General features: G+C 45.4%; 1 protein-coding gene across 3 annotated transcripts in view; it reads left to right on the forward strand.

The window, feature by feature from the left end:
* Nucleotides 1–25,898, forward strand: part of SYNJ1 (synaptojanin 1) — a 95,223-nt gene extending 69,325 nt beyond the window's left edge. Inside the window, exons 23-30 of one of the 3 annotated variants that reach the window (XM_044284395.1) lie at nt 1,605–1,820; nt 3,396–3,533; nt 5,233–5,271; nt 6,902–6,949; nt 10,613–10,677; nt 12,882–12,984; nt 16,112–16,338; nt 24,624–25,898. In XM_044284395.1, coding sequence (XP_044140330.1) covers nt 1,605–1,820; nt 3,396–3,533; nt 5,233–5,271; nt 6,902–6,949; nt 10,613–10,677; nt 12,882–12,984; nt 16,112–16,338; nt 24,624–25,406 — 1,619 coding nt within the window. In that variant the 3' untranslated portion in view covers nt 25,407–25,898. The remainder of the gene's footprint in view (nt 1–1,604; nt 1,821–3,395; nt 3,534–5,232; nt 5,272–6,901; nt 6,950–10,612; nt 10,678–12,881; nt 12,985–16,111; nt 16,339–24,623) is intronic. The other 2 variants (XM_044284397.1, XM_044284398.1) reach the window with 2 other exon arrangements.
* The last annotated feature ends 785 nt before the right edge of the window (nt 25,899–26,683 follow it).

The following is a 26,683-nucleotide window of genomic DNA, read 5'->3' on the forward strand; positions in this document are numbered from 1 at the left end:
AAACTGCGGCCCTCCAGCTGTTGCAAAACTACAACTCCCAGCATGCCCGAACAGCCTACAGGTATCAGCCTACAGCAAGGCATTGTGGGATTTGTAGTTTTACAACAACTGGAGGGCTGCAGTTTGAGGATGCCTGCCCTAATGGGACAATCCCTGCTAAAGGGGTTGATCCAAGATTTGAACTTACAGGGGTTATCCCTTGAGTAATGTAAAAAAAAAAAAAGTATATGAAAATCAGACATCATATAGACAGTCTCTTTCTAAGAAAGTTGGAACCAGCCCTGTACCTCACATGGACCCAGAGATCTCACCATTCATTGCTATGCAAGATTGGGGGGGGTCCTGTCTGAGAGGGGGGGGGGGTCCTGTCTGAGAGGGGGGGGGGTCCTGTCTGAGGGGGGGGGTCCTGTCTGAGAGGGGAGGGGTGTCCTGTCTGAGAGGGGAGGGGGTTGTCCTGTCTGAGAGGGGAGGGGGTTGTCCTGTCTGAGAGGGGAGGGGGTTGTCCTGTCTGAGAGGGGAGGGGGTTGTCCTGTCTGAGAGGGGAGGGGGTTGTCCTGTCTGAGAGGGGAGGGGGTTGTCCTGTCTGAGAGGGGAGGGGGTTGTCCTGTCTGAGAGGGGAGGGGGTTGTCCTGTCTGAGAGGGGAGGGGGTTGTCCTGTCTGAGAGGGGAGGGGGTTGTCCTGTCTGAGAGGAGGGGGGGGGGGGGGGTTGTCCTGTCTGAGATGAGGGGGGGGGGGGGGTTGTCCTGTCTGAGAGGGGGGGGGGGGTTGTCCTGTCTGAGAGGGGGGGGGGGGGGGGTTGTCCTGTCTGAGAGGGGGGGGGGGTTGTCCTGTCTGAGAGGGGGGGGGGGGTTGTCCTGTCTGAGAGGGGGGGGGGGGGTTGTCCTGTCTGAGAGTGGGGGGGGGGGGTTGTCCTGTCTGAGAGTGGGGGGGGGGGGGGTTGTCCTGTCTGAGAGTGGGGGGGGGGGGTTGTCCTGTCTGCTGCAGCAGATGGCAGTTAAAGGATGGAACTGAGCATGCGTAAGCAGGAGAGAGAATTTAGAAAAAGGGCAAACAGCAGGTGGCGCTATACAGATAGAGTTCAGGGAATAGCTCACTGGCTTATAATTTTTTTTATTACATGCAATTACAAAAGTATTTAGATCCAGACACTGGTTTGAAAAAAATATATATATATAATTTTTTTTGGTGGGACAACCCCTTAAACGGGAGTCTATCCCCAACTGGGACCATTTCTAATGGTTGGCCTGGCTGTAGATCTCTCCTTATGTCATTAAGGGCTCACTCAGATGGCCGTAGTGTTTTGCGGATCCGGGCCCGAGTGCATCCTGCATTTTTATATTGCGGACAAGAATAGCACATGCTCTGTTCGTGGTGGCAGAATCCATAATGGAATTCCTAGATGGCCTGAACCTGTACGCTGAACTTGAAAACACAAGTTTCCTCAATACTACTTGTAATGAATGCAGTAACGGCACAGAACAATCCTCCAATGACTAAGTAGTTGTGTTCATTTTTATATGCATTACCGTTCAGTTAACCCATTGTAGACATGATGAGGTGCTTCCAGTCATGTGACACCCCCCCCCCAATGTCCATCCTGCAGGTGACGTGGATGACTACAGTGCAGAAGTAGAGGAAATCCTCCCTCAGCATTTACAGCCGTCGTCGTGCTCCACCATGGGCTCATCCCCTAGCTCTTCTCCGCGTTCAAGTCCGTGCCCATCGCCCACCATGCCAGAGGGACCCCCTCCTGCTCTGCCTGTACGTCCAAGCCGGGCACCTGCAAAGACACCAGGACCCCCCGTCTGCTCATCTCAAGGTAGATGGCATCAGGCAGTGACCGGACTGACTGTGCTACATATTATACACCATGGCTAGAAAAAATGGTGGCTTTGAGCACAGCTTTCATTGTAGGCTACTTTCACACTCGCGTTTGGTGCGGACCCGTCATGGATCCGTTCAGATAATACAAATGTGTGCATTCCGTTCAGAACGGATCCGTTTGTATTATCTTTAACATAGCCAAGACGGATCCATCTTGAACACCATTGAAAGTCAATAAAGAACGGATCCATTTTCTATTGTGCCAGATTGTGTCATAAAAAAACGGATCCGTCCCCATTCACTTACATTCGTTTGGCTCAGTTTCGTCAGACGGACAACAAAACACTGCAAGCAGCGTTTTGGTATCCATCTCCAAAGCGGAATGGAGACGGAACAGAGCCAAACTGATGCATTCTGAGCGGATCCTTTTCCATTCAGAATGTATTAGGGCAAAACTGATCCGTTTTGGACCGATTGTGAGAGCCCTGACCGGATCTCGCAAACGGAAAGCCAAAACGCCAGTGTGACAGTAGCCTTACAGAGCAGCTTAAAGGCCATGTACAGCTACATTTTTTTATGATTGCATTTTAAGATCTTTTTTTTTAATTTAAAAATGTTCAGCTGTTTCTGAGATACAAGGGTTAAAAAAAATCTTTTTTTTTTTTTTTTTTTTAAATCCCATCATCTGACTGCTCATGTGTAGCTCTCATCTCTGATCTCCTGATGTCATAAACGGTTGGTTAAGCCACGTTCTTATCAGTTTGATAACCATTGAGCTCTGCGTGTTTGAGGTCAGGACATCAGAGCTACAGATGAGCCGTTCAAAGAACAAACACAGTGACTGCTTATTTTACCTCTTGTACCTCGGGAACAGCTGAACATTTTTAATAAAGACCAATAAAAAAAATTGATCTGTGGCCCAAAATGAGTAACATGCAATCATGAGCTGTAATTGGTTACCATAGACAATGACAGTTTTTTATTTATTTTTATTATTAAACATTTTTCTTTTTATTGATGAAAATAGTCACAGAGCATGGAAAAGCAGATGACAGTTTGAGAAATGAGGCCCAATAGGAGAGAGTCATGAGAACTGTCTGTTGCCCATGGTTTTCGTGATACAATATTTATTACTGAGAACGCAGTATTCACATGGGTCAGGTTCGCCTTTGGAGAAATCCACCGTGGATTTTTATTTTTTTTTATACAATCCACAGCAGAAATACAAGGCTAGCACTCTATCTGTCTTGGATCCACATGGAGATTAGCCCCAATGGCGCTAATATGTGGACTGTAAGATCCGCAGGGCAGACGTTATTCCAGGCGGATTTTCTCCAGACCATGTGAAGGTATAAAATTCCGCGTTCACTGCATCCCTGAGAGTATCAGCGGACTCCGCACCTACAGTAAATTGTATAAATGAGGATATAGGGCAGCGAGTGGTTACAGAAATGAAGACTAGTGACTTGTGAGCCGCCTGTTAGTCTATAACTACATATCCCAGCGTGCTCTGCTCTCACTGTATACCTGTACTGGACTACAGCAGCTAGCTCTTCCATCTTATTAATAGGTTCTCCAGTGGACTTCCAGCCAGTGGTACTAAAGGAAGCTCCATCTCTGACTCTGGAACCCAAACGAGCGCCTCCTCCAAGACCCGGGGCCCCACCGGCGCGTCCAGCTCCCCCGCAGCGTCCGCCTCCTCCATCAGGTAAGAGTTAAAGGGGTTGTCTCATTTCAGCAAGTGTCATTTATCATGTAGAGAAAGTTATTCGGATTATCCATATTGCTTCCTTTTGCTGGCTGGATTATTTTTTTCATCATATATTATACACTACTCGTTTCCATGGTTACAGACCACCCTGCAATCCATCAGTGGTGGTCGTGCTTGCACAGTATAGGAAAAAGCGTCAACCTTTTAGGTGTCTGGGAGCGCACATAGACTAGTGCTTTTTTCCTATATTGTACAAGCACGACCACCACTGATGGATTGCAGGGTGGTCTGTAACCATAGCAAATCTCAGGTACTGAACTCACAGCATCATGTCATTTCAGTACAAGAGATCCGCCATCGGATATAAACTGAATGCATCATAAAACAATATCATATAGTCAGCTTGGGTCAAGGGAGCGTGGTAGGCCCGGGAGATCCGGCCGAAACACATCCCATCTTTCCTGGACCGATGGTGTTCATGTGAAACAGCCCTTGGAGCAGAAGTCTCCTATAGTTTGCTGCAATGCATGAGCGTGCATAAAGAGGTCTCAGTCTGAAGTCCAAATCGTGTAGCTCACGGATGCTTGCCTGGACTGTGTATACAAGTGTAGCAATCACTGCATGTAAATGAGAACATTTCCATTCACTGACAGCAATCAGTTGATAAACCGCAACACCCATTATGTCCCGGCAATGACAGGCTGTTATAGCATACTGGGAATTGTAGTTCTTCAACGGCTGGAGAGCCGCAGGCCAGAGACCACAGCCCTGTAGAGGCAAAGGATACCGGCCTCAACTGGTAGCACATCATTTTTCTTAGGCCTCATGCACACGGCCGCAGTTTTGGCGGCTCGGGTGCGGACCCATTCACTTCAATGGGGTTGCAAAAGATGCGGACAGCACTCCGTGTGCTGTCCGCATCTGTTTCGTTCCGTGGTCCGCAAAAAAAATATAACCTGTCCTATTCTTGTCCGCGTTTTGCGGACAAGAATAGGCAGTTATATTAATGGCTGTCTGTGCCGTTCCGCAAATTGCGGAACACACACGGATGCCATCCGTGTTTTGTGGATCCGCAAAACACACAACGGTCGTGTGCATGAGGCCTCAAGAAGGCGTCAGGTAAATAAGGTTTGTACGTCATGTTTGAGAGCTGATTGCTGTCAGTGAATGGAAATGTTCTCATTTACATGCAGTGATTGCTACACTTGTATACACAGTCCAGGCAAGCGTCCGTGAGCTACACGATTTGGACTTCAGACTGAGACCTCTTTATGCACGCTCATGCATTGCAGCAAACTATAGGAGACTTCTGCTCCAAGGGCTGTTTCACATGAACACAATCGGTCCAGGAAAGATGGGATCTCCCGGGCCTACCACGCTCCCTTGACCCAAATGGATTGTTTTATGATGCATTCAGTTTATATCCGATGGTGGATCTCTTGTACTGAAATGACATGATGCTGTGAGTTCAGTACCTGAGATTTGCTATCAGATATGAACTGACTGTATCCTGATGGTGGGAGTTCAGTACAAGAGATCCACAATTGGATATTAACTGACTATTACGGTCAGTGATCGTACGGGGCACGTGCTGTATAACACACTATGCATGTCTCATACACTGTATCTGACCCATGCACTGACGGCAGCTGTCGGTTCACTCTCTGTTCTGCTTTCTGCTGCTCTCCATGTTAAGGTGCTAGAAGCCCCGCGCCAGCTAGGAAAGAGATTGGAGGTAATGGTAGCTCGTCTCCTGTGCTGAATGTAAATGTGGGCTCCTGTCCGGTTTACATTTCACTCCCTTTCCTGCGTCATTGATGTAGTGTCGTTACTGTGTATCGTCCACTCCCTTCATAATATTCACAGTTAGTACAGTACACCAGGCAGACATGACATTGAGGTGCCATTGATTTCATCACATTTGCCCCAACTTTTAGATTGTCACAGTAACAGGGCCCATGATTTTTCAAAGACTTGCAGGCATCCAAATTTTGCCATGTAGACCCCGCGTAGAGAGCACTCGCTGCAAATCTGATAAGTCTCCATATAAATATTCCTTCTGCAATGCAAGAGCCGAGTCCAGACATCAGCTATAAAGGTAGCTCCTGGATTCAGGGTCTTCTCCGATGTTTTGCTCCCACAGTGGCTTTCCCGAACTCCTGATTGTCAGCTCTGGTGAACACACCGCTCCCTCATTGCTGCACGATTGCACTGATTAGCCAATGAGGAAAGGTTTAGTGACCTTCTAATGGTGGCTAAATCGGTGGTCACCAAGCTGGGAATTTATATTTACATGCACGCAACGCGGCTAAAGAAAACACTGCCCTTAAAGGCTACGTACAGGTTTTTAGTTTTTTTAAAATACTGCATTGTACTCATTTTGAGCTAAAATATATATATTTTTTATTGGTCTTTATTAAAAACTAGCGGAAGGACCCAGCCCATTTCATTTAATGTTTGTGTGTCATTAAAAGATATCAACACTATCCACTATAACAGTGACATCTACAGCATCTCGCCCCCTTAACAGTGACCTCAACAGCCCCCCCCCCAGTGCCCCATCCCTTAAAATTGGACCTCCACAGCCCCCCACCCCTTTACAATGACCCCCCCCAGTGCCCCATCCCTTAAAATTGGACCTCCACAGCAGCCCATCCCCTTAACTTTGACCTTTACAGCAGCCTTCCCCTTTAACAGTGACTTTCCCAGCATACCGCCCCCTTAACAGTGGCCTTTACAGCAATCTGCCCCTTAACACTGACCTCCACAGCAGCCGGATAGTCCGACTTTCAGACTCCCTGTCCTCCGTCCGGCGCAGGGCCTGAATGGACACAAGGATGTCCTTTTGAACAGCTCACTCTCAGACAGCAGCACTGTACTGTCTGAGTGTGAGCTGCAGGAAGTCACCGTCCCTCCCACTCCTTCAACTGACAGAAGATGATTTTTAACTTTATTTTTTCAATCGGCTGAGGAGTGGGATGGGCGTGGCCTAACCAGATCAGGGCGTGGCTTAGCGGGACCTAGAAGTTGATTTTTTACTTCATTTTTTCAATCGGTCGCCTAAAGAGTGGGAGGGGCGTGATTAACCCTTTGTGACAGAACAGCTCAATATTTTTAATAAAGGCCAATTGAAAAAATTTATTTTTAGCCAAAAATCAGTAACGTTCAATCATTCAAAAAAATGAATTGCCTCAGAAGGTGTACATAGCCTTTAAAGACGCACACACGCTAGTGCCCAGCATACATCACGGTGGTTATTGTGTCTCTGTACTTGACGCTGTCGTTCCCTGTGACCTGTCTGTCAGTGTGAAGCTCCTGTTGTTATGGTCTCTACAATCTTTAGTGTCTTTTCTCTCTTTAACAAGGTGCGGGTGCTCCTCCCAGCCCAGGGGTAGCTCGCAGAGATCCCGAAGGTAAATGGACTGCATGAGACTACCGAGCATGTGCCATAGAAATGCTCTGTACTAATATCTAGTCGGCCAGGCATATGATGTTACATTCTAATCGTTGACATAACTAATAAAATTTAAGCCCCAAATATTAAACCTTCTAATTTCCGATGTATAATGATGCCAAATAATAAAGTACTCTAGTTCTATGTCTACAGGTCTAGTGCGGAGCAATGCATCTCCATGGTAACAGACTACAAACAAACTCTGCGTAGTTTGATCCAGAAACCGTGCTCCTTTCCAGTTGCCCTCTACTTTTTGGTAACCTACCAAATGTATGTTAGCAAGAAGTAAGCAGCAGATAGAAAGGAGTGTGACTGTAGGATCACAGGTTTTGATTTGTTGTCTGTTACCATGGAGACACATAGGTCTCCAGGAGAGCTGTAGGCATACATTTATTTTATTTTTTTAAATAAAGACGGTTTGCAAAGTTGCCTAGGGTTGGGTTCACATCACTGTTTTGCTATCCGGTTGCGTTGTGTAAAAAAAGATACAAAAGCGTGGTGTGCTGCGCTTTTGTATCCTTCAGAATCCGGTAAAAAAACACATATATATTTTATTTTTCACAGTGGTGCTCTATGGTGAACAGATGCCACGGTCTGAGGCACCCATTAACGTGTACATGTTTTGTAAACAATAGAATGATGGCAAAAACATGATGTGAACCCAGTCTGAATTTTATTTACAAAAATGTGGTTGCCCTGGCAGACTTTGCCTTTAATATGCACTTTTTTGCATAATCATACAATTCCATTGCAAAATATATTGACGGCATGCAGGGCATTTTTAAAATGGTATTGTCGTGCATGTTTATTTTAAGTGGAAACTGGTCTTGGTTTTCTTTATATTTTACTTTTATTTAATTTAAATATATTTTTTATTTTTTATATTTCTTTATATTTATACTCCGCCATCTGCAGATCACTGATACCAGCTAAGGCCTCTTTCACACTTGCGTTGTCCGGGTCCGGCATGTACTCCACTTGCCGGAATTACACGCCGGATCCGGAAAAACGCAAGTGAACTGAAAGCATTTGAAGATGGATCCGTCTTCAAAATTCTTTCAGTGTTACTATGGCAGCCAGGACGCTATTAAAGTCCTGGTTGCCATAGTAGTAGCGGGGAGCGGGGGAGCAGTATACTTACCATCTGTGCGGCTCCCGGGGCGCTCCAGAGTGACGTCAGAGCGCCCCATGCGCATGGATGACGTGCCATGCGAACACGTCATCCATGCGCCTGGGGCGCCCTGACGTCACTCTGGAGCGCCCCGGGAGCCGCACGGACGGTAAGTATACTGCTCCCCGCTACACTTTACCATGGCTGCCAGGACTTTAGCGTCCCGGCAGCCATGGTAAACACTCTAAAAAAGCTAAACGTCGGATCTGGCAATGCGCCGAAACGACGTTTAGCTTAAGGCCGGATCCGGATCAATGCCTTTCAATGGGCATTCATTCCGGATCCGGCCTTGCGGCAAGTCTTCAGTTTTTTGGGCCGGAGCAAAAAGCGCAGCATGCTGCGGTATTTTCTCCGGCCAAAAAACGTTCCGTTCCGGAACTGAAGACATCCTGATGCATCCTGAACAGATTTCACTCCATTCAGAATGCATTAGGATAATCCTGATCAGGATTCTTCCGGCATAGAGCCCCGACGACGGAACTCGATGCCGGAAGACAAGAACGCAGGTGTGAAAGAGCCCTAAACCTATGACATAAATATGCATATTTCAAACGCAGCAATTTACAGTACAATAGATAGGACTTTAAAAATCCCATCTGCAGGCAGTGAATAACGTGCATGGAAGTCGAGGCATGCTTTGGATCTTCATTCTGCTGTAGATTTGTCGCAGACTTTCACCACGTATTTCACCCTTTGCAATGTAATGGGTGTAACTCTGCAGCAAATTTGCACCATAGTCTGCAGCAAAGATCGCATGTTTTAACGTAGATTTTTGGTGAAATCCACAGCGTCAAAAGTCTGCACCTCTGGAAGGGGGGGCAATATTTTTTACAGTATGTATCTAAATTCTTCGGTAATATTGAAGTCAGCAGTTTTCACCATGCTAACACTAGGTAAGGGCTGTCTTGACAAAATGTTCTATATAAACGATCTTAAACACTGGATCTGTTAGGTCTCAGGATGCCCTCAAAGACCTATTGCAGCGAGTGACTGTAGGATCAGACTACACAGGGATTGATTGATTGTTGTCTGTTACCGTGGAAACAGTGGTTTTTTTTTTTTAAATAAAGACTGTTTGCAAACCCAGAGGTTCACTCGTTGGTGCTTTCTGATCCTCTCTATTATGCTGAACCCCCTTAGGCCCAGCACTAAGAATAACATTGTGATCGTTTTTCCCAGAGTGCTTCTTTAAGGATTTTTGTATGCACTTAAATTTTGAGGACTGGATCTTCTGGGTTTGACTTGGGGTACATTCACACGACTGTGTGTAATCCTTTCCGTTTTGCGGTCCGCAGATAACGGAACCGTATGTCCGCATTTTGCGGACGAATGACTTCCGTTTGTGTTCTGTATGTCTTCCGTTTTTTACGGTCCTCAAAAAACGGAAGGGAAAAAAAAATAATAATTATTAAGGCCTTCAATAATACGGAGACGGATCCGCAAAAAACTGATGACATACGGAAACCATTTTGTAGGTCATCCACAATTTGCGGATCCATTGACTTGAATGGGGCTGCGGACTGATCTGTGCGGACCGTAGTAGTACAAGCTTTATATTTTTGCGGACTAGAAATGCGGAAACACGGATGCGGACAACATACTGAACGTTTTCCGCACATTTTCTTCACCGATAGGAATGAATGGATCCGCATCTATTCCGCAAAATGCGGAACGGACGCAGATAAAATTATACGGTCGTTTGAATGTACCCTTACTTTGCAAGGTCAGGCAAAATGTAAGAATTTTTCTATTGGAATCATTTTAAAAATGCTCCAGTTTCTAGATAGTGCTGTGACATACTTGCTATGGTTGCACCCTGGTGTCCTCTTGGTTCCCTTCCAGAACGTCCACCTCGTGTCCAGTGCTGGTGGTCACACATGTCCAGTAGTGCAGTCCTGTAACTTGGATCCTCTTATACACAGGTGGCACATTGACTCCTATTCTTGTGCTGCCAGCCATATAGAATCTGCTCTAGAAAGGGCTTCTCCCCCACCAGCACCGGACACATAAGATGGACGTTCAGAGGGGGAATATAAAGTACACCAGGGGGCGCCATTTCAGCAGTAACTGGACAAAGAAGCACTTTCAGTCAAGAATTGGAATTATTTTATGTGATATAAATGTGTAATTTTCATATTTAATCGTGGGGCAATGCATTTTAATGGAAAAACGCTACTAAAATCCAAATCTCTTTATACAAGTGTACAGGTTAGACCAGTGTCCTGATCATTATATAAAAATCTGAGAAACTGGTACAAAAATTTTCGGTAAGGTGAAGTAATTGGCAGAGCTACTAGTTGTCCATGTCGTATACACAATACTAATCTAGTAACTAATAGTCTAGTAATGCATGTGCTCTGTCTTGCCTGAGCCTTAGTCCCATGCCATCATTCAGACACGGTTATTTGTGGAGAATTTAAGTGACTTTTGAGATTTCATTTTGTCTTTCAGTTCGTGGGCCCCCTCCTCCCCAGCTTGGAGCCCCGGTGACTGCCCCCTGTGCTTCAGTGAGGCCGGTGAGCATCTAATAATCATTCCCTCTGTCAGGGGCTTCTCATGGGGCAGCTGAATGGTTAAAAAGCTGTCCAGCGTAGGAGGTGACAACCCCGAAGGTTGTCACTAGTGATGAGCGACTCGAAAGCCGTGAAGCCGAATTTCTTCATGCTTCGTGATGGCAAATCCATTTTCCCTGAAATGGGTAAAAAAAAAAAAAAAAAAAAAAAAATCATATTTACATCATCCATTTGTCGGCCACCACCATCTTGATTGAAGATCTCGCGAGTGGTGACTTATGACGTGATGCCTAGGAATGGTACCTTGGAACCGAACCAGAGTTCGGGAAATGTTTTTTCACAGTACAAATTAATTTATGAAGTTATTCGCGAAGCAATAACTTCGGCTCATTTAAGCCATGACATTCTAATACTGTACGGAGCTCCTAGACCGTACAGCATTAGAACAGAGTTTTATGCGAATTGACTTCGTATGTTTCATCCAAAGTCGATTCGCTCATCCCTAGTGATGACATCATCACGGGATGCGCGAGATTTCACGCTTGATCTTCATACAAGATGGCGGCGACAAGCAAATGGACGAGGTAAGTATGATTTATATTATGAACGCGGCATCTGAGGGGTACAATGACGGGGAGCTGCGCAATCGCCGCTTCTTGTCTTTGCACCCACTACTTACAAAGCGATCCCCTTGTGACGAAGTAATTCATAACAAAGCGTTCATTTTTTTTAATCTAGCCAAGCAGCCGAATCGAATTAATGAATGCTTCGCTCATCTCTAGCTGTCACCTGCGGCCAATTAAAAAAAATACTCACCTGTCCGCATTCCTGCTGTTTCCGCCACCACTGCCCCATCCCCCTCCCCCCCCCATGGACCAGAAGTGGCTTGGTGCCGTGACTTCCATAGAATATCACTGGCCTGATGGGTCACCTGCTAGAACGGCACTGACCAGCCCTTTAAGAGATCCTGGAAACTTCCTGATAAACCAGGCACAATGGCTTGCAGTAGGTAAAGCGATGCCGTGCCCACAATGGACATCGCAGTGCGCATGCCCTGGCGAGGTAGTGTGCGTGACCTCGGCCGGACCGAAGGATGACTCAAGGGAATAGGACGACGGGCAGGGGCTGGGGCTGGGAAACAATGAAAGAAGGCAGAGCAGCCTGGGCTCCTACACCGTGAACGCCGCCCCTGGGCACTTGCGAGTGCTCATATGACTTAAACTTCGTTTTTCCAGCTTCTGCAAGTGTCAAGAAAAAGACAACGGTACCATGACATTCATGTATAAGTGCGCTATAGGGCCATGTAAGCACTGTATATGGCCATATGGAGGTGACATCATTACATTCAGCTGAGCTAGTCCTACAAGGTATTGTGCAGTGAATTTTCTGGTGACCGGACCGTTTTACAACTGCCCTCTTGGCATGGGAAGACCAGGGAGCACTGAGCACTGCTGAACGTCTTCTGCCCCAGGTGCCACCGCGCTGGGTCCTGATGCCACCAGCGTCCGCCTCCTTTATGAGACCGCTCTTAGGTCACAACAGACCAGGGGGCAAGGATTGGTGAATACAAGGGAGAGATTTGTCGTCGTCCCCCCTCTGGTCTGAGGTCTGAATTTAGGGGCTGAACTAGGGTCTGGATTAATTTTGGGGTCAGGTCTGGGATCTGAATTCATTTGGGAATCTGGTCTGGGATCTGAATTTATGTGGGCGTCTGTGATGTAATGCCCAAAAGGACTCGCTGTTCACAACTGAGAAGGGTAGAGTAGCCTGGCCCGTCGTCAGGCATTGGATTTATTAGTCTAGGCAGGGCTGGCCAACCTGTGGCTCTCCAGCTGTTGCAAAACTACAACTCCCAGCATGCCTAGACTGCTTACAGCTACCAGTCTACAGCAGGGCATGGTGGGAATTGTAGTTTTACAACAGCTGGAGAGCCACAGGTTGGCCAGCCCTGGGCTAGGGCTACACGCCGGGCAACCTTTTTTAGAATACTAGTCTATGGTGTCGCAAAAAACTCATCCGAGATGGATGTTTGTGCTTCGTGTTGCAGCATGTGGCAGTGCGACACCCATAGACTAGCATTACAAGATATGTCGCGCAACACACGTTGCCGTGTAGCCCTAGCCTTAGTCGTGCATTTCAGCGAGGATCCTCCCTGTAGAAGAAGCTGAGGTTCACTGAGTGAATGTTCTTATTCTTCTTTGCTCTAGACGATACCTCCTCGTGCCGGGGTTATTAGTGTCCCTCAGAGCCGACATGCGCAGTCCAGACCAAATCCTGAGGCCCCAGTGAAAGCTGCTGAGCCAGCCAAAGGTATGCATGTCCAAAGCCTGTCTATAGCAGGATCTATAGGTCTGGTCACTGGCTGCTCCATGAAGACACGTCTTTCATATCTGCCATGGATCCTGTGTGAACCAGTGCACTCGCACATGTCCCTGTCTGTCTCATAGGGTCTCTACATATACTATCTTAAAGAGGACCTGACATGTCCGTTTTAGTAAGTAGCCGCATCTCCTATGAGAGAACAATTCTAGGGCATCTTTTCTTAGAACTCTGTGCTATTACTCAGTTATTCCTTTTAAAAATGTTCATATACATAAATACTGGGTGTTACCATTCCCCCGTCATATAGTGTGTCTGTCTACGCTGTCGGACAATGTCAGACTGACAAGGGGAATGGTAACATCAAGTTGTCTATTTATTTATAAATTTTTAGGAGGAGTAACAGAGGAACGGCAGAATACAGAGAACTAAAGAAAAATGTTCTAGAATTGCTATCTCATGGGGAATACGAGTATTTATTAAAACAGACCTGTCAGGAGAGCAGACGGGTCCTATGCGGCTCATGTCTGCTGATTAAGTGTTGACCAAAGCAAGCTTCAGATGGAGCATCCGAAGTTGCTTCGTTCCTAACATCGGAATAATACTGTGCGGAGATTCGTCTACGGACAGTATTAGAATGAATGGGCTTCGATGAGCCAAAGTAAGTTATTCACAAAGTCGCGCGTGACTTCGTTGAATAACTTCGGTAATTTATTTTCAAAGTGGAAAATCACTTTGAAACTTGGAACTGAACCCGGCTTCGGTTCAGAGGTACTAGCCCAGTCATCAGCAACCTTCGGCTGTTGTGAAACTACAATTCCCAGCATGCTCTATTCATTTCTGAGAAGAGCAGAGCAAGTATGTATGCTGGGAGTTGTAGTTTTACAACAGCTGGAGTGCTGGAGGTTGCCTACCATTGCACTAGTCAGAACCGAAGTAGAGTTCTGTTTTAAGCTTTAAAGGGATTCTGTCACCTCTTTTTACCCTATAGAGCTGCGGACATGCACGGCTAGATTGCCGCTAGCATGTCCGCAATATACCTGTCCCATAGGGCTGTGTGGTTTTAATTTCTTTAAAAAAAGGATTTTATAGATATGTAAATGAGTCTTGAATGTGTCCAAGGGGCTGTACTAACCTTCCTTGTGCCCAGCCATGCCCGCCTGTGAAGGAGCCCAGCACCGCCTATGTCCTCCGAATAGATTGCCTTAATCTCGCGATGCACGAGCTAGCACATGCGCAGTGCCGGTATAGTGTTCCTTCCCTGTGCTGGCATCAGCCTCAGGGAAAGAACTGCGCATGCATGAGCTCGCACATCGCGAGATTAAGGCAATCTATTCGTAGGACATAGGCGGTGCTGGGCTCCTTCACAGGCGGGCACGGCTGGTGACAGTATCCCTTTAAGACAGGGGTAGACAACCTCCGGCACTCCAGCTGTTGTGAAACTATAACTCCCAGCATGCATACTTGCTCTGCTCTTCTAATAATGCTCATAGAAATGACCGGAGCATGCTGGGAATTGTAGTTTTACAACAGCTGGCGTGCCGGAGGTTGCCTACCATTGCGCTAGTCAGAACCGAAGTAGAGTTCTGTTTTAAGCTTTAAAGGGATTCTGTCACCTCTTTTTACCCTATAGAGATGCGGACATGCACGGCTAGATCGCCTCTAGCATGTCCGCAATATACCTGTCCCATAGGGCTGTGCGGTTTTATTTCTGTTGAAAAAATGATTTTCTATATATGTAAATCAGCCTGGTAAGGAGCCCAAGGGGCTGCACTAACCGTTCTGGAGCCCAGCACCGCCTGTATCCACAAATCTCCTCCTTGCTCAGAAAGTCAGATCGCCATAATCTCGCGGTGCGCGAGCTCGCGCATGCTCAGTTCCTTTCCTGAGGCTGATGCCAGCACAGGAAAGGAACACTCGGCCAGCACTGCTCATGCGCCAGCTTGCACATTGTGAGATTACGGCGATCTGACTTTCTGAGCAAGGAGGAGATTTGTGGATACAGGCGGTGCTGGTCTCCTTCACGGGGACGTGGCTGGACTCCAGAACGGTTAGTACAGCTCCTTATCAGGCTGATTTACATATATATAAAATCATTTTTTACACTCAATAAAACCACTCAGAGATATGGGACAGGTATATTGCGGACATGCTAGCGGCGATCTGGCCGTGCATGTCCGCATCTCTATAGGGTAAAAAGAGGTGACAGAATCCCTTTAAAGGGGTTTTCCACTTTAAAAATCAATTACTGAAGTTATTCCACGAAGTCACGCCCGACTTCGTGAATAACTAACTTTGGCTCATCGGAGCCCATACATTCTAATACTGTACAGAGACGGATCTCCATACAGTATTATTCCATAGTTTTGAACGAAGCGACTTTGGATGCTCCATCCGAAGCTCGCGTCACTCAACACTACTGCTAATATAGTATATGGACTTACATATTGGAGGAGATTTACTATTAAAAATGTGCCTGTTTTTGTGCCCAGTTGTGCACCAAAAAAAACTGGCGTGCATGCTTTGCGTCACATTTACTATTTTACGCTCTTTTCCAAGGTTTTTATGCCTCATCTGATGTGTCCTAAATGTAACTCCGTGCACCAAAATATTGCCGCATTTTTTTAATTGAAACTATGCCAACCAGCATAAGTCTGGTGCAGGATTTCCGATGCTCCGAATTCACAAAGTTCCGTGCGCCACAGTAGTAAATTTGTCTAATATTGAGACTGTGATTCACATTCTTAGGCCTCATGCACACAACCGTTGTTTTTCTCGGCCTCCCTTCCCTTTTTTCTTGCAGATAGGATGGGGACCCATTCATTTCAATGGGTCAGCAAAAAAATGCTGATAGTTCACCCGTTTGTTCCTCGTCCGTGTTTCCCTTCAGCAAAAAAAAAAATAGTGCATGTCCTACTTTTTTCACATTTGCAGACAAGGATAGGAAAAAAACTGATCCTCAAAAAAAAACGGATGGCGCATCCGTTAGTTGTTTTTTGCGTCCGCAAAAAAAAATCGCGTGCATGAGGCCTTAGACCGTGCAGAGTGCGTCACTACTAGTTCATCTGACCTTATGTCTTATTTAATTATCCATTTGTGTTTTCTTCTTCTCTTTCAGCAATTCCTTCTCTTCCAGAGCCCATGAAACCCCAACTTGCAGCCCCCCTCCAGTCCAGCCCAACTTCCCAGCCACCCTGCCAAAAACTGCAAGAACCTATGTTACCTACCGCGTTCCATCCTTCTTCGCAAACGCCCCCAGTGCAGAGCTTAGACCCTCCACCACAACCGCCTCCTCGTAGCCGCTCTGCCCAGAATTTGCCCTCGGAGCAGGCCCCTTCTGAACAGGTAGGCTTGGTCGCCGTAAAATACATAGATCACCAGTGGGGATTAGATAGCCGAGAGTGCCATTTTTATATACCCTTGGATTTAGGCACCGTTATCACCAGTAGTTATACTACGTTTTAAAGGGGCTTTTCCGAGATTTTTCTTCTGATAACCTACACTCTGAATACGTCATCCATATCTGATCGGTGGGGGTCCGACACCTGGAACCCCCGTCGATCAGCTGTTTGAGAAGGCACTGCGAGTGTCGTGGCCTTCTCCCTGCTCACCAAGCACAGCGCCGTATATTGTATAGTGGTTGCGCTTGGTATCACAGCTCCACCCCATTCACTTCATTGGGACTGCGCTGCGCCTAGGCCACATGACCGATGAACGTGACGTCACTGACCTAGGGGAAGCTGAGAGAAGGCCGCTGTGCTCACAGGACCACTGGTGCCTTCTGAAACAGCTGATCAGCGGGCATCCTGGGTATCTGATCCCCACTAATCAGATACTGGTGACCTATCCAGAGGATGGGTCATCAGTTGAAAAGTCAGAAAACCCCTTTAAGCTGAGCCTTCAATTTTTATAAATTAAAGGGGCATCTCTCCCTTATTCAAAATGAGCATTGTAGGAAAAGGCTATAAGCAAAGATAAAGCAACAAATTATACATAATATTTTCTGTAAACAAAGAAAAGACCAACGACACTTGTGTTTCTATGCCCCCCCCCCCCCCCCCCCCCCAAATTGTAGAGGGTTCAAAAAACATGGCAGCTTTCTTCCAAAAAATAGCACCACACCTGTCTTCAGGTTGTTTGTAGTATTGCACCTTTTACTTCACTGGGATTTGAGAGGCAGTGCCAGCCACGTTTTTCTAATGCTGGACAACCCCTTTCATTTATTTAAGCAACTGTCAGACATGACTTGAGCTGGATCAGCGGAAGTCTGGTTGCTAGGGATATTCTGCCTAACAACAAGGTTGTCAGGCAGCACGTCACTAGCAACTAGACTTTATCAAGATTTTCCATATCTTCACCTCAAGGCAAAGTTTTCGCCAAATTGAAGATGAGACCCGAAGGGGCTTAAAGGCTATGGATTGGATACCTTTGAGGACAATTTTGTTTATTTTTATTATTGCATTGTACTGATTTTGAGCTAAAAATCTTTTTTTTAGTTGGTCTTTATTACAAATTTCGAGCCCCTTACTCTGTACAGCCTTGAGATTCTCTAGTACCATGCTCTGGGTCTTTCTGTAATTCATCAGGAAGCTCAGCGGACAGGCTCCTTATCTCTGACCTTATAAACTAGGGATCGACCGATTATCGGATTTACCGATATTATCGGCCGATATTGAGGATTTTGACCACTATCGGTATCGGCATCTATTTTGCCGATATTCCGATAGCGTATGGGGAACACAGATCGCGCTGCTGACAGCGCTCTCCGTGTTCCCCTTAGCAGCACAGGGGAGAAGGAAGCAGTGTCTCCTCCCCCTGTGCTGCCGCCAATGAAAGGAGAGGGGACAGGAGGAGGGGAGGAGCTATGGCCACTGCGCCACCAATGAAGCTTAATCTCTCATTTATTCATATACAGGAGGCGGGAGCTGCAGAATCACATAGCCGGCTCCCGACCTCTATGAGCGGTAGATGCGATCTGCGGTAGTTAACCCCTCAGGTGCCGCGGATCGCAGCTACTGCTCATAGAGGTCGGGAGCCGGCTATGTGATTCTGCAGCTCCCGCCTCCTGTATATGAATAAATGAGAGATTAAGCTTCATTGGTGGCGCAGTGCGCCCCCCCCTCCCCCAACCCCAGTATTAGACATTGGTGGCGCAGTGCGCCCTCCCCCCAGCCCCCCCAGTATTAAGCATTGGTGGCGCAGTGCGACCCTCCACAGGATCCCCTCTCCCCTGCTCCTCCGATCGGAGCCCCAGCAGTGTAATGCTGGGGCTCTGATCGGTTACCATGGCAGCCAGGACGCTATTGAAGCCCTGGCTGCCATGGTAAGCTCCATGTGCACAAAGCACAGAGCAGCAGGGACAGTGTGAGCTCCTATTCACCCTGATAGATCTCTATCAGGGTGAATAGGACAAGGGTTCTAGTCCCTAAGGGGGCTAAAAGTTGGTAAAAAAAAAAGTTACAAAAATAAAACGCCAAAATATTAAGTATAAATGAAAGAAAGATTTACAAAAAAAAAAAACTACACATTAACAATAAACATTAATTTTCAGCAGATTTGTGTAGGAATTTATAATTATTTTTTTTTCAAAAAGGAAAATTCCCAGAATATCGGTATAAATTATCGGCTATCGGCCTGAAAGCTCACAAATTATCGGTATCGGCCCTAAAAAATCAATATCGGTCGATCCCTATTATAAACGCTCATTATAACTCCATTCTTATCTTACTGATTGTTTTTGAGCTGTTAGTAACTTTTATAGATAAGAGTTATTAGATGACCGGCACAAAGTGAGTACGATATGCAGAACTTAACCCTTTATGACAAAGCTGCTGAATATTTTTAATAAAGGCCAAATGAAAAAATTATTTTAAGCCCAAATGAGTAAGATGCAGTAATAAACAAATTGCCCCCAAAGATGTACATAGCCTTTAACCTAGGCCTTCCTCCTCCATATTAACAGAACACACTGCAGTTTCTTACTGTTGGCAAAATTAACCTTAAAGGGTAAGTACCCCTTTGTTACTATTTTTGTTATTGGTCCATTGCATCGGGGGGGGGGGGGGGGGGGGAGAGGAAGCAATTTTGCAAATAGTCTTGATTAAAACTTTTATATATTTTTTTTAAATGTACTGTTTTATGTCTACAGCTTCTATGCAGAGTTATGTGTCTCTGTGGGTAAATAATGGCCTGTGTAGTCTGAGCCTGCAGTAATACTCCCTTCCATCTGCCCTCTTGCTAATATCCGTCCAGTAAATGCCCTTGCACTCGACCGTAGGCCCTCCAAGACATACGGTCTGTGAGCGGGCCAAATGTCCCGGAGTGGCATTGATCATATGATGTGGGAGTGTGGGACGTGCACGGCATCATTGTAATCTATGATGTGTGCTCCGGTGCGCACAATCAATGCCGCTTCAGGACATACAGACCGTATGTCTCGGAGGGCATACAGTCGTGTGCAAGGGCCCTAAAGGATAGAAGAAGGGAGGGTGACTGCAAGATCAGACTACACAGGGTTTATTTGTAGTCTGTAACCATGGAGACTCATAGGTTTGTATAGGCGCTGTTTACACAAAACAGGAGGATATTTTTATTATCTTGAATATTCACAAAGTGGCCTCATTTTCTATTTGAGATAAATTGAGTCAATAAAAGTGGTTTTAGAAGCGGACATGGTCTTTAAAGAAATTTTTCTAAATTTCAGCAGAGCATATTACACTGTGTATCTCTTCTCATTATCTTTTTTTCTTTAATATCTATCCTTTTTACCACTAGCAGGAGCAACCATCAGGGTAACAGGTACCGCAGTAATTTACCCTTACTTCCTATATCCCATCAGTGAATGACACCCTTAGTCTCGTACGTCTCTCACCTCACCGATAATTGTCACATGTAATAATCCAGATAACGTCATTTACCTCTGTTTGCTGTCATGATAAAGAAGGGGCAGTCTATTACTACTTGGTAACCTCTAAATTATCTGAAGGCTTTTTTTTGCAGCGGGATGTGGTGTTGGTTTGTGCCAAAATTAGTGAGGGCGTCTTAAAGGGATTGTCCCACAAAAAATATTCAACATTTTTCAAATCCCCTCCTGGATCTAGCATGTAATTAAAAAGTTATTCACCGAAATTCAGCAGTATAGCGCCACCTGCTGTTTGCTCTTTTTCTAATTTTGTTGTGCTGCTCACTGAGATGGACGCACATGCTCAGTTCCATCCTTCAACTGTCACCGGTTGCAGTAGAAAGGATACCCCCCAGGAGCTTCCAGTTTAAAATAAATCTGGTAGAACAATTGGAGCGATGGGGAGATCTCTGGATCCATGTGAGGTACAGGGCTGTTACTAGCTTTGTTAGATGGTCATGTACTATGATATCTGATTTTCATTTTTGACATTAATCATGGGATAACTATGCATATCCTGCAGCCCCACAATGGACCTGTTACCTATCTTGCCCTATCTTGTACTTGTCTACAGGTATGGTAGTGGGAACAGGTTTCCATTTACTGATATTGATCGTGACCTCTGAGCTGAAAAGTTATCAATGTGCCCAGATCTCTACTGTGCACCTTCTACTTGGGCTTTGGGGACAATTAAAGGCAATGTGTCATAAAATGACCCATTGTTTAAATAAATTTTTTTTTTATTTTTTTTATTTCTGCATGTGAAAACAGCTAAATTTTAGGTATTTTGTTTAAAATATAGATGTAGACACTGGAAACTAAAACAAAAATCACCAAATATGTGATGAAAACAATAGGTCATGTTCAGATTCAATTTCCTTTAAAATAAATTTCCACAATTATACACTACTTAATTTTAGCTCTAAAATTCTTTGCCGATTAATCTTATGACACACGACTTGCTAACGGCTAATGCTCCGTTTTTCTGATCCAGTACACCAAATCCCTTAAAGGGAACCGGTCATCAACTTTATGCTGCCCATACTAACTGCAGCATAAAGTACAGACAGGTGAGTTGATTGCCGCGGTCTGTCATTTATAAGTTAAAAGTAAGTGGTTGCCGAGAACCGACATCACAATAATTGCAGACTTGGCCTGGAAAAGAGTCCCGGCCACCTGAGAAGAGTCCTGGTTATTCATGAATTCCTGCTCTCCTGCTGATGACTGACCGTCTTCTACCTCGTTTTCTCCCTCTCTCTCTAGGAGAGAACTGCCAATCATCAGCAGATGGGCGAGAGAGCAGGAGATTATAATAACCAGGACTCTTCTCAGGTTTCTGTCACTGATTTATGCTGCCCTCAGTGAGGTTAGCATCAAGTTGATGACAGGTTCCCTTTAATAGTATTCTGGCTGTTACCACTTCCAGGGGAGTTATTATGATCTGTATAACTCTGTATGCAGTTAGCTCCCCCTAGTGGCGGCTCTAGGTAGACAGAATTGTATTTTTTAGCTCTTAAAGAAGCAGCAGGTTAGGACCTGTTGCAAAGGTTTACAAAACTATATCATTTTGGACCTCCTATACACATCGGATTGGTATCCTCGGATCCTGTAATTTTTTCTGGGACCCACCAACAACTGTAAAGCAGCCAGATCCACTTGTGCATCAACCATGTTGATTTTTTTTTTTTTCCCCGCAGGATTTACAAGAGGATGATCTGACAGCTTGCTACTTATCAAGCGTGTGGGCAGATGTAGAGACTGCCACACACAAGCTTTGCCAGAATGGCTGACCTGCCAAGTACTTTAAAGGGGTTGCTCTGTCTTACTATTGATGACCCATCTTCAGGATAGGTCAACAATATCAGCTTGGCGGGAGGCCGACTCCCAGCACCCCAGCCTATCAGTTGTTTGAAGGGGTAGTGCCGCTACACGTCATCTCCTTTGTAGAGGCGGTTTGGTGTAATCGCAACTTCTCCGTCCCTTTCAAGTAATAGGATAGGTCATCCAACAGCTCTTTAAAAGATTTGTCTCATAAAGACAACCTCTCTCCTTACGCTCTGTTATGGCATGCAGACATTATAGAAGTGGGTCCCCTGCTCAGGTAGGCTTGAGCCATTTAAATGGTCGCCATGTACTACTACAACAAGTAGCCAGATGCAGATTTGCCTTCCAAAAATGTACCCATTTAGTCATGTTAGTGGCATCATCTGTGACTCTGTACAATAAACATCTACTGTCTCCTCTCCCGGCTGGTTTGACGTGTATCTGAACGGTCTTCTGAATTGTAATAGGGCAGTATTCTTTATCATGACATGATACCTGCCATACCATATTAACTTTTACTGCTGCCGAAATCAGTACTTGTCTAACAAACAGTGGGTGATCTCCAGCTTTCACATCTCTATAATGAGCAGAAATGGTAGATAAACCATCTTACAGTTTTCAGAGTTGATGGTTTTTGTGCCCCTTACATATATTAATACCGTTTTGCAATGGCTGTACTGCCATATTATTTAACTATTGCTATCGTTGATTCTTTGTCTCAATAAAAAGTATTCCTCCACTGATCCACTTGAAGGGAACCTGTGTTTTAGATTTATCAAATTACATGATGTTTGAGCTGACAGCAGGGAGGAAGTAAAGGGTTCCAGTATTTGAAGTCTTCTCCTACTCTGCCTTATATTGAAATGAACAGGTCGTTGGGCCTGCAAGTTAAGTCTATATCACAAATGTAAAGTCACACACTGGGGGAACATATGCTCCGGCACCTATTTCTGTCGGCAAGTGTCCAGATCACCGCCAGATATAGTCAATAGGGATCTGGCGGTGATCTGCAGAATCTGGCAATGCCAGATCCAGAGTACGTTCACCAGAGATGTGAAGAGGGCTTTATGGAGCCTGTCACCTGTACTACGCTGCCCACACTTAGGGCAGCGTAGTATAACGGCAGATTAAAGCGGTCTGTCACTTTTGAGCTGGCATGCAGTACATTTAGAGCACTGAGAAGCCAAACCTCTCAGCGCACAGCAGCTCTGCGAAAGATGAGTCCGATGAGACTCCCCGGCCGCGCTCTCCCCCCGCTTTGTGACCACGATTGGCAGGTTGATTTCCTATGCGCAACGGCAAAGAAACCGGACAGTCCTCGTCAGTAGGTGGAGGTGGCCAGAGAGTCTCATTAGCGTAATGTGTGATGCTCTAATTGAGCCACTACAAGGAGCCTTTCTCTGGTTAGAGTGAATGGTCTGACAGTGTTAAATAGATTCTGTCTGCTTTTTTTAAATTTATATATTGATGACCTATCCTCAGGAAAGGTCATCAATATCAGATCAGCGGGGGTCTGGCTCCCAGCACCACTGCCAATGAGCTGTTTGAAGAGAAAGCAGCACTCGTACCAGCACTGCTTTCTCTTCATTGTTTACCTGCTCGCTGTCACAACCGCAGTGGCGAGCAGTGTCATTAGAACCCTGCCGTCCAATTCACTTTAATTGGACAGCTCCTTTATGTTGAAGTGAATGGGATGGCAGAGCTGTACTTGCACTGCTCACCTCTGCAATGCCAAAGGCGGGCAGAAAATCATTGAAGAGAAGGCAGTGCTTGTACCAGCTCTGCATTCTCTTTTAACAGCTGATCAGCGGGGGTGCTGGCAGTCGGACCCCCGCCGATCTAATATTGATGACCTATGCTGAGGATAGGTCATCAATATATAAAAGTGGACAGCCCCTTTAAGTGAATCTGTCTAAAAGAAAACTGATTTCATGAAAGCTATGCTGTGATTGGCTGCAATGGGCAATACCAGCCCGCTTTTCTTTTAGACAGTTTCATGAAGCTCTCCCTATATTTCTCAATGTATTTCCATCACACAACTGGCACAAATACATTGATAAAAATCCCACATACAGCTCTAAATCACTGCTTCCTTTCAGATAATATTTTACTAAGCTGGCTGCCTGCAGCTACCACTAGGGGGAGCTCAGTTCATAGGAGTTGGTACAATTACCATTGACTGCAATGGGCGCTATAATAATCTGTTTGCACCATGCACCCGCTAGTGACTGCTGCATGAAAACGCAGTTCAGCCCGGGCCCTGTAGCAGTTGTGTAGTCTGGTACACCGCCGCCTGTCGGAAGAAGACCTGTAGGGATTTTCTGCTAGTGGCTACAGAGATCTAGTTGTGTCCCATATAATTTATGAACACTATCATTTTTCTGTGATTCTTTATTCTGTACCATGCATAATCAGTTACTTTCTTGGGGTACACATAATCCCCCCCTCCCCAGTTATCTCTATAAAATGTTCCCATGCAGCATCGGCACCATTCACATTTCAGATCATTGTCTATGAGACTGAGAAATAAGATTTAGATAAAAGAGAAGCCATCAAGCTGCAGCGGTAAAAGTCACTAACCCTTTTATTTTGTATGGGGGGAGTCACGTCTTGTCTTTGCTTTTTGACTGTCAGACCACCCAGAGTCTTTTAGATTTTCATCCCAGTTATTGCATGAATATTGCATGAGGCAAGTAGAGAAACATCAAAAACAAAGACATTTCATCAGGGTGGTAGAGCTTTTCATTTCTGTAGCTAGTGAGTGGTTGCATCTTGGTAAATGATCTTTTTGTTTGTTTTTTTGCATCTTGTTCATTTTAGTTTTGAAAGTAGATGAGATACATTCACTACAAAAAAAAAAAATCTCTCTAATCTGAATAATATGCTCTGTGATTATTTCTTGCAGAACGAAGCTCATGAAGTCGATGGCTTTACAAGTCAGTTTAACAGTGAGCTATATGTGGGCTTGGCATTTGATCAACTTCCTATTTTAAAGCTGCCAGCGCCTATTCACATACCACCACCACCACCACCATCCTCATCATCAACAACCTCAAAGGAGCCAATACTGTTGCCGTCTTCATCAGCAAATAACCTTCATATCCTAAATAACATGAATTGCATGCCTGCTGCTCTTCCTCCAATCCCAGCCCGTAGCGGATCTCGGGACAGTCTGAGGATATCACCCAACCCATTTCTCAATAGATCCAATACCTTGCACACAGCCAACCCATTCACGGAAAGAGCAGCTGAGGCACCAAACCCTTTTACGACCCAGACCACCATACCTACCACCGTACCAGCTGGTATATTCGATCAGTCTCATTCTGTCAGCGAACCTGAGTTGCCGCAAAGCCGGCCGATGTTTACCGTGGGTCCAGCAGAAAAAAGTCTCTCGTTGCCGCACAACTTCTCCACAATGCCAGGCCCAAATTCCAAAGGTTGGGTGACTTTTGAAGACACCAACTTTATGACTAACGCAAACAGGTCAACACCCAGCAATGGAGTGGAACTGAACCTTTCTGGATTCGACAGCAACTGGAACACTCTCCCAGCTGGATCTTCACTGACTGCGCCTTTAAGAAAGCCACCAGCCCCTCCACGTGTCCCGTCAAGAACAAAACTTGAACCACCCTCTGCCAAACTGCCGGCAAACCCTTCACCAAGTTTTGATTTTGCAGACCGGTAACCAGGACATTACATGGCTTCTCGCACAGAACCACTATTTTTAATATCCTTATTTTCTCGGTATATGTGGGCGACCTATCCAATGCGACTTTCTTTTTGGGATTGGTTCTTGTAAAGTTGCATGCTCTGCATAAAGCCATTTAAAGCGAACCTGTTATTGGGACAGGACCCATTCAGATTTGGGCATTTGTACAATATGCTATCAAAGATTAACTTGAGGGTGCAAAGGTCCCGGAAAACACCGGTCAAGTGGCCAATTGAAAAATCTTCTGATTCTTAAAGTGGTCTGCTGAATGACAGAGACTTCAAAGAAGAGAGGAGCGTATATACTGTTTAGTTCCCTGCTTGAACTTTTAAGGGTACAGTTGTGTTATTGGGGCTTGTCCTGGTCTCACTTTCCCTTTAAAATGTGGGGGGGGAAATTATTTTTTTAGTAGGAAACTACTATTATGCTTTAAGTTTACTGCAGTAACAGGTAAACCACTTCATATCATTAACATTTCCATGTCTGATAACTTGATGGACACCAAATATTCCTATGAAGGAGACATTTACTGGACATTTTTTATGATGTGTTTCAGAGGCTATAGTAGAATCATTGGTGAGTGAATGTCAAGCGATTGCAGTACCACGGGTCCAAGCGTAGCTTCACTGATAGTTTTGGGTGGACTTTCTGTGATATAATGACTGGTGCAGACACCAGTATGACCATTTGCCACCAGTCTATGGATAATCCTTCAACCATCTTTCATTGATGATGTTAAGGCGACGTTCCAGTTTCATTGTGCTTCAGTAATAGCAGTTGTTGCTTAAAGGGGTTGTCCAGTTTATAAAACCCATCTCTATACACTCTAAGGGAATTGTGATTTCATGGGGGGGGGGGGGGGGGTCTTCTGTTTAGGATCCTCCTCTGTTGGTAAGAATGGAGAGCAGTTGCAAAGAGCGTCTCTTAGTCTGGAGGTCCTGTCCTGTCTGATGTTACGCAGACAACTCATTGATGTGGATGACATCATTGCAATGCTTAATTTCACCTGTGGTGGCGCTGCAGGGATATTGCACACTTAGAATGGAGCTGATGGCCCAGAAGGGGGGACACTTGTCATCAGCTTAGCGTCAGGTCATCTAGATTAACCCTGTTGTCTCCAATAGAAACCAGATGCTAATGTTAAAGTAGAACAATCCCTTGATTGATCGTCATCCATCTGGCTTCTTATCAGGGAACCATGAACAGGTTATGCCACTAAATTGAGATTTAAGAGTCTGGCACAATATAAGTCG

The sequence above is a fragment of the Bufo gargarizans genome, chromosome 3, assembly GCF_014858855.1.
Source record: "Bufo gargarizans isolate SCDJY-AF-19 chromosome 3, ASM1485885v1, whole genome shotgun sequence".
NCBI lineage: Eukaryota > Metazoa > Chordata > Amphibia > Anura > Bufonidae > Bufo > Bufo gargarizans.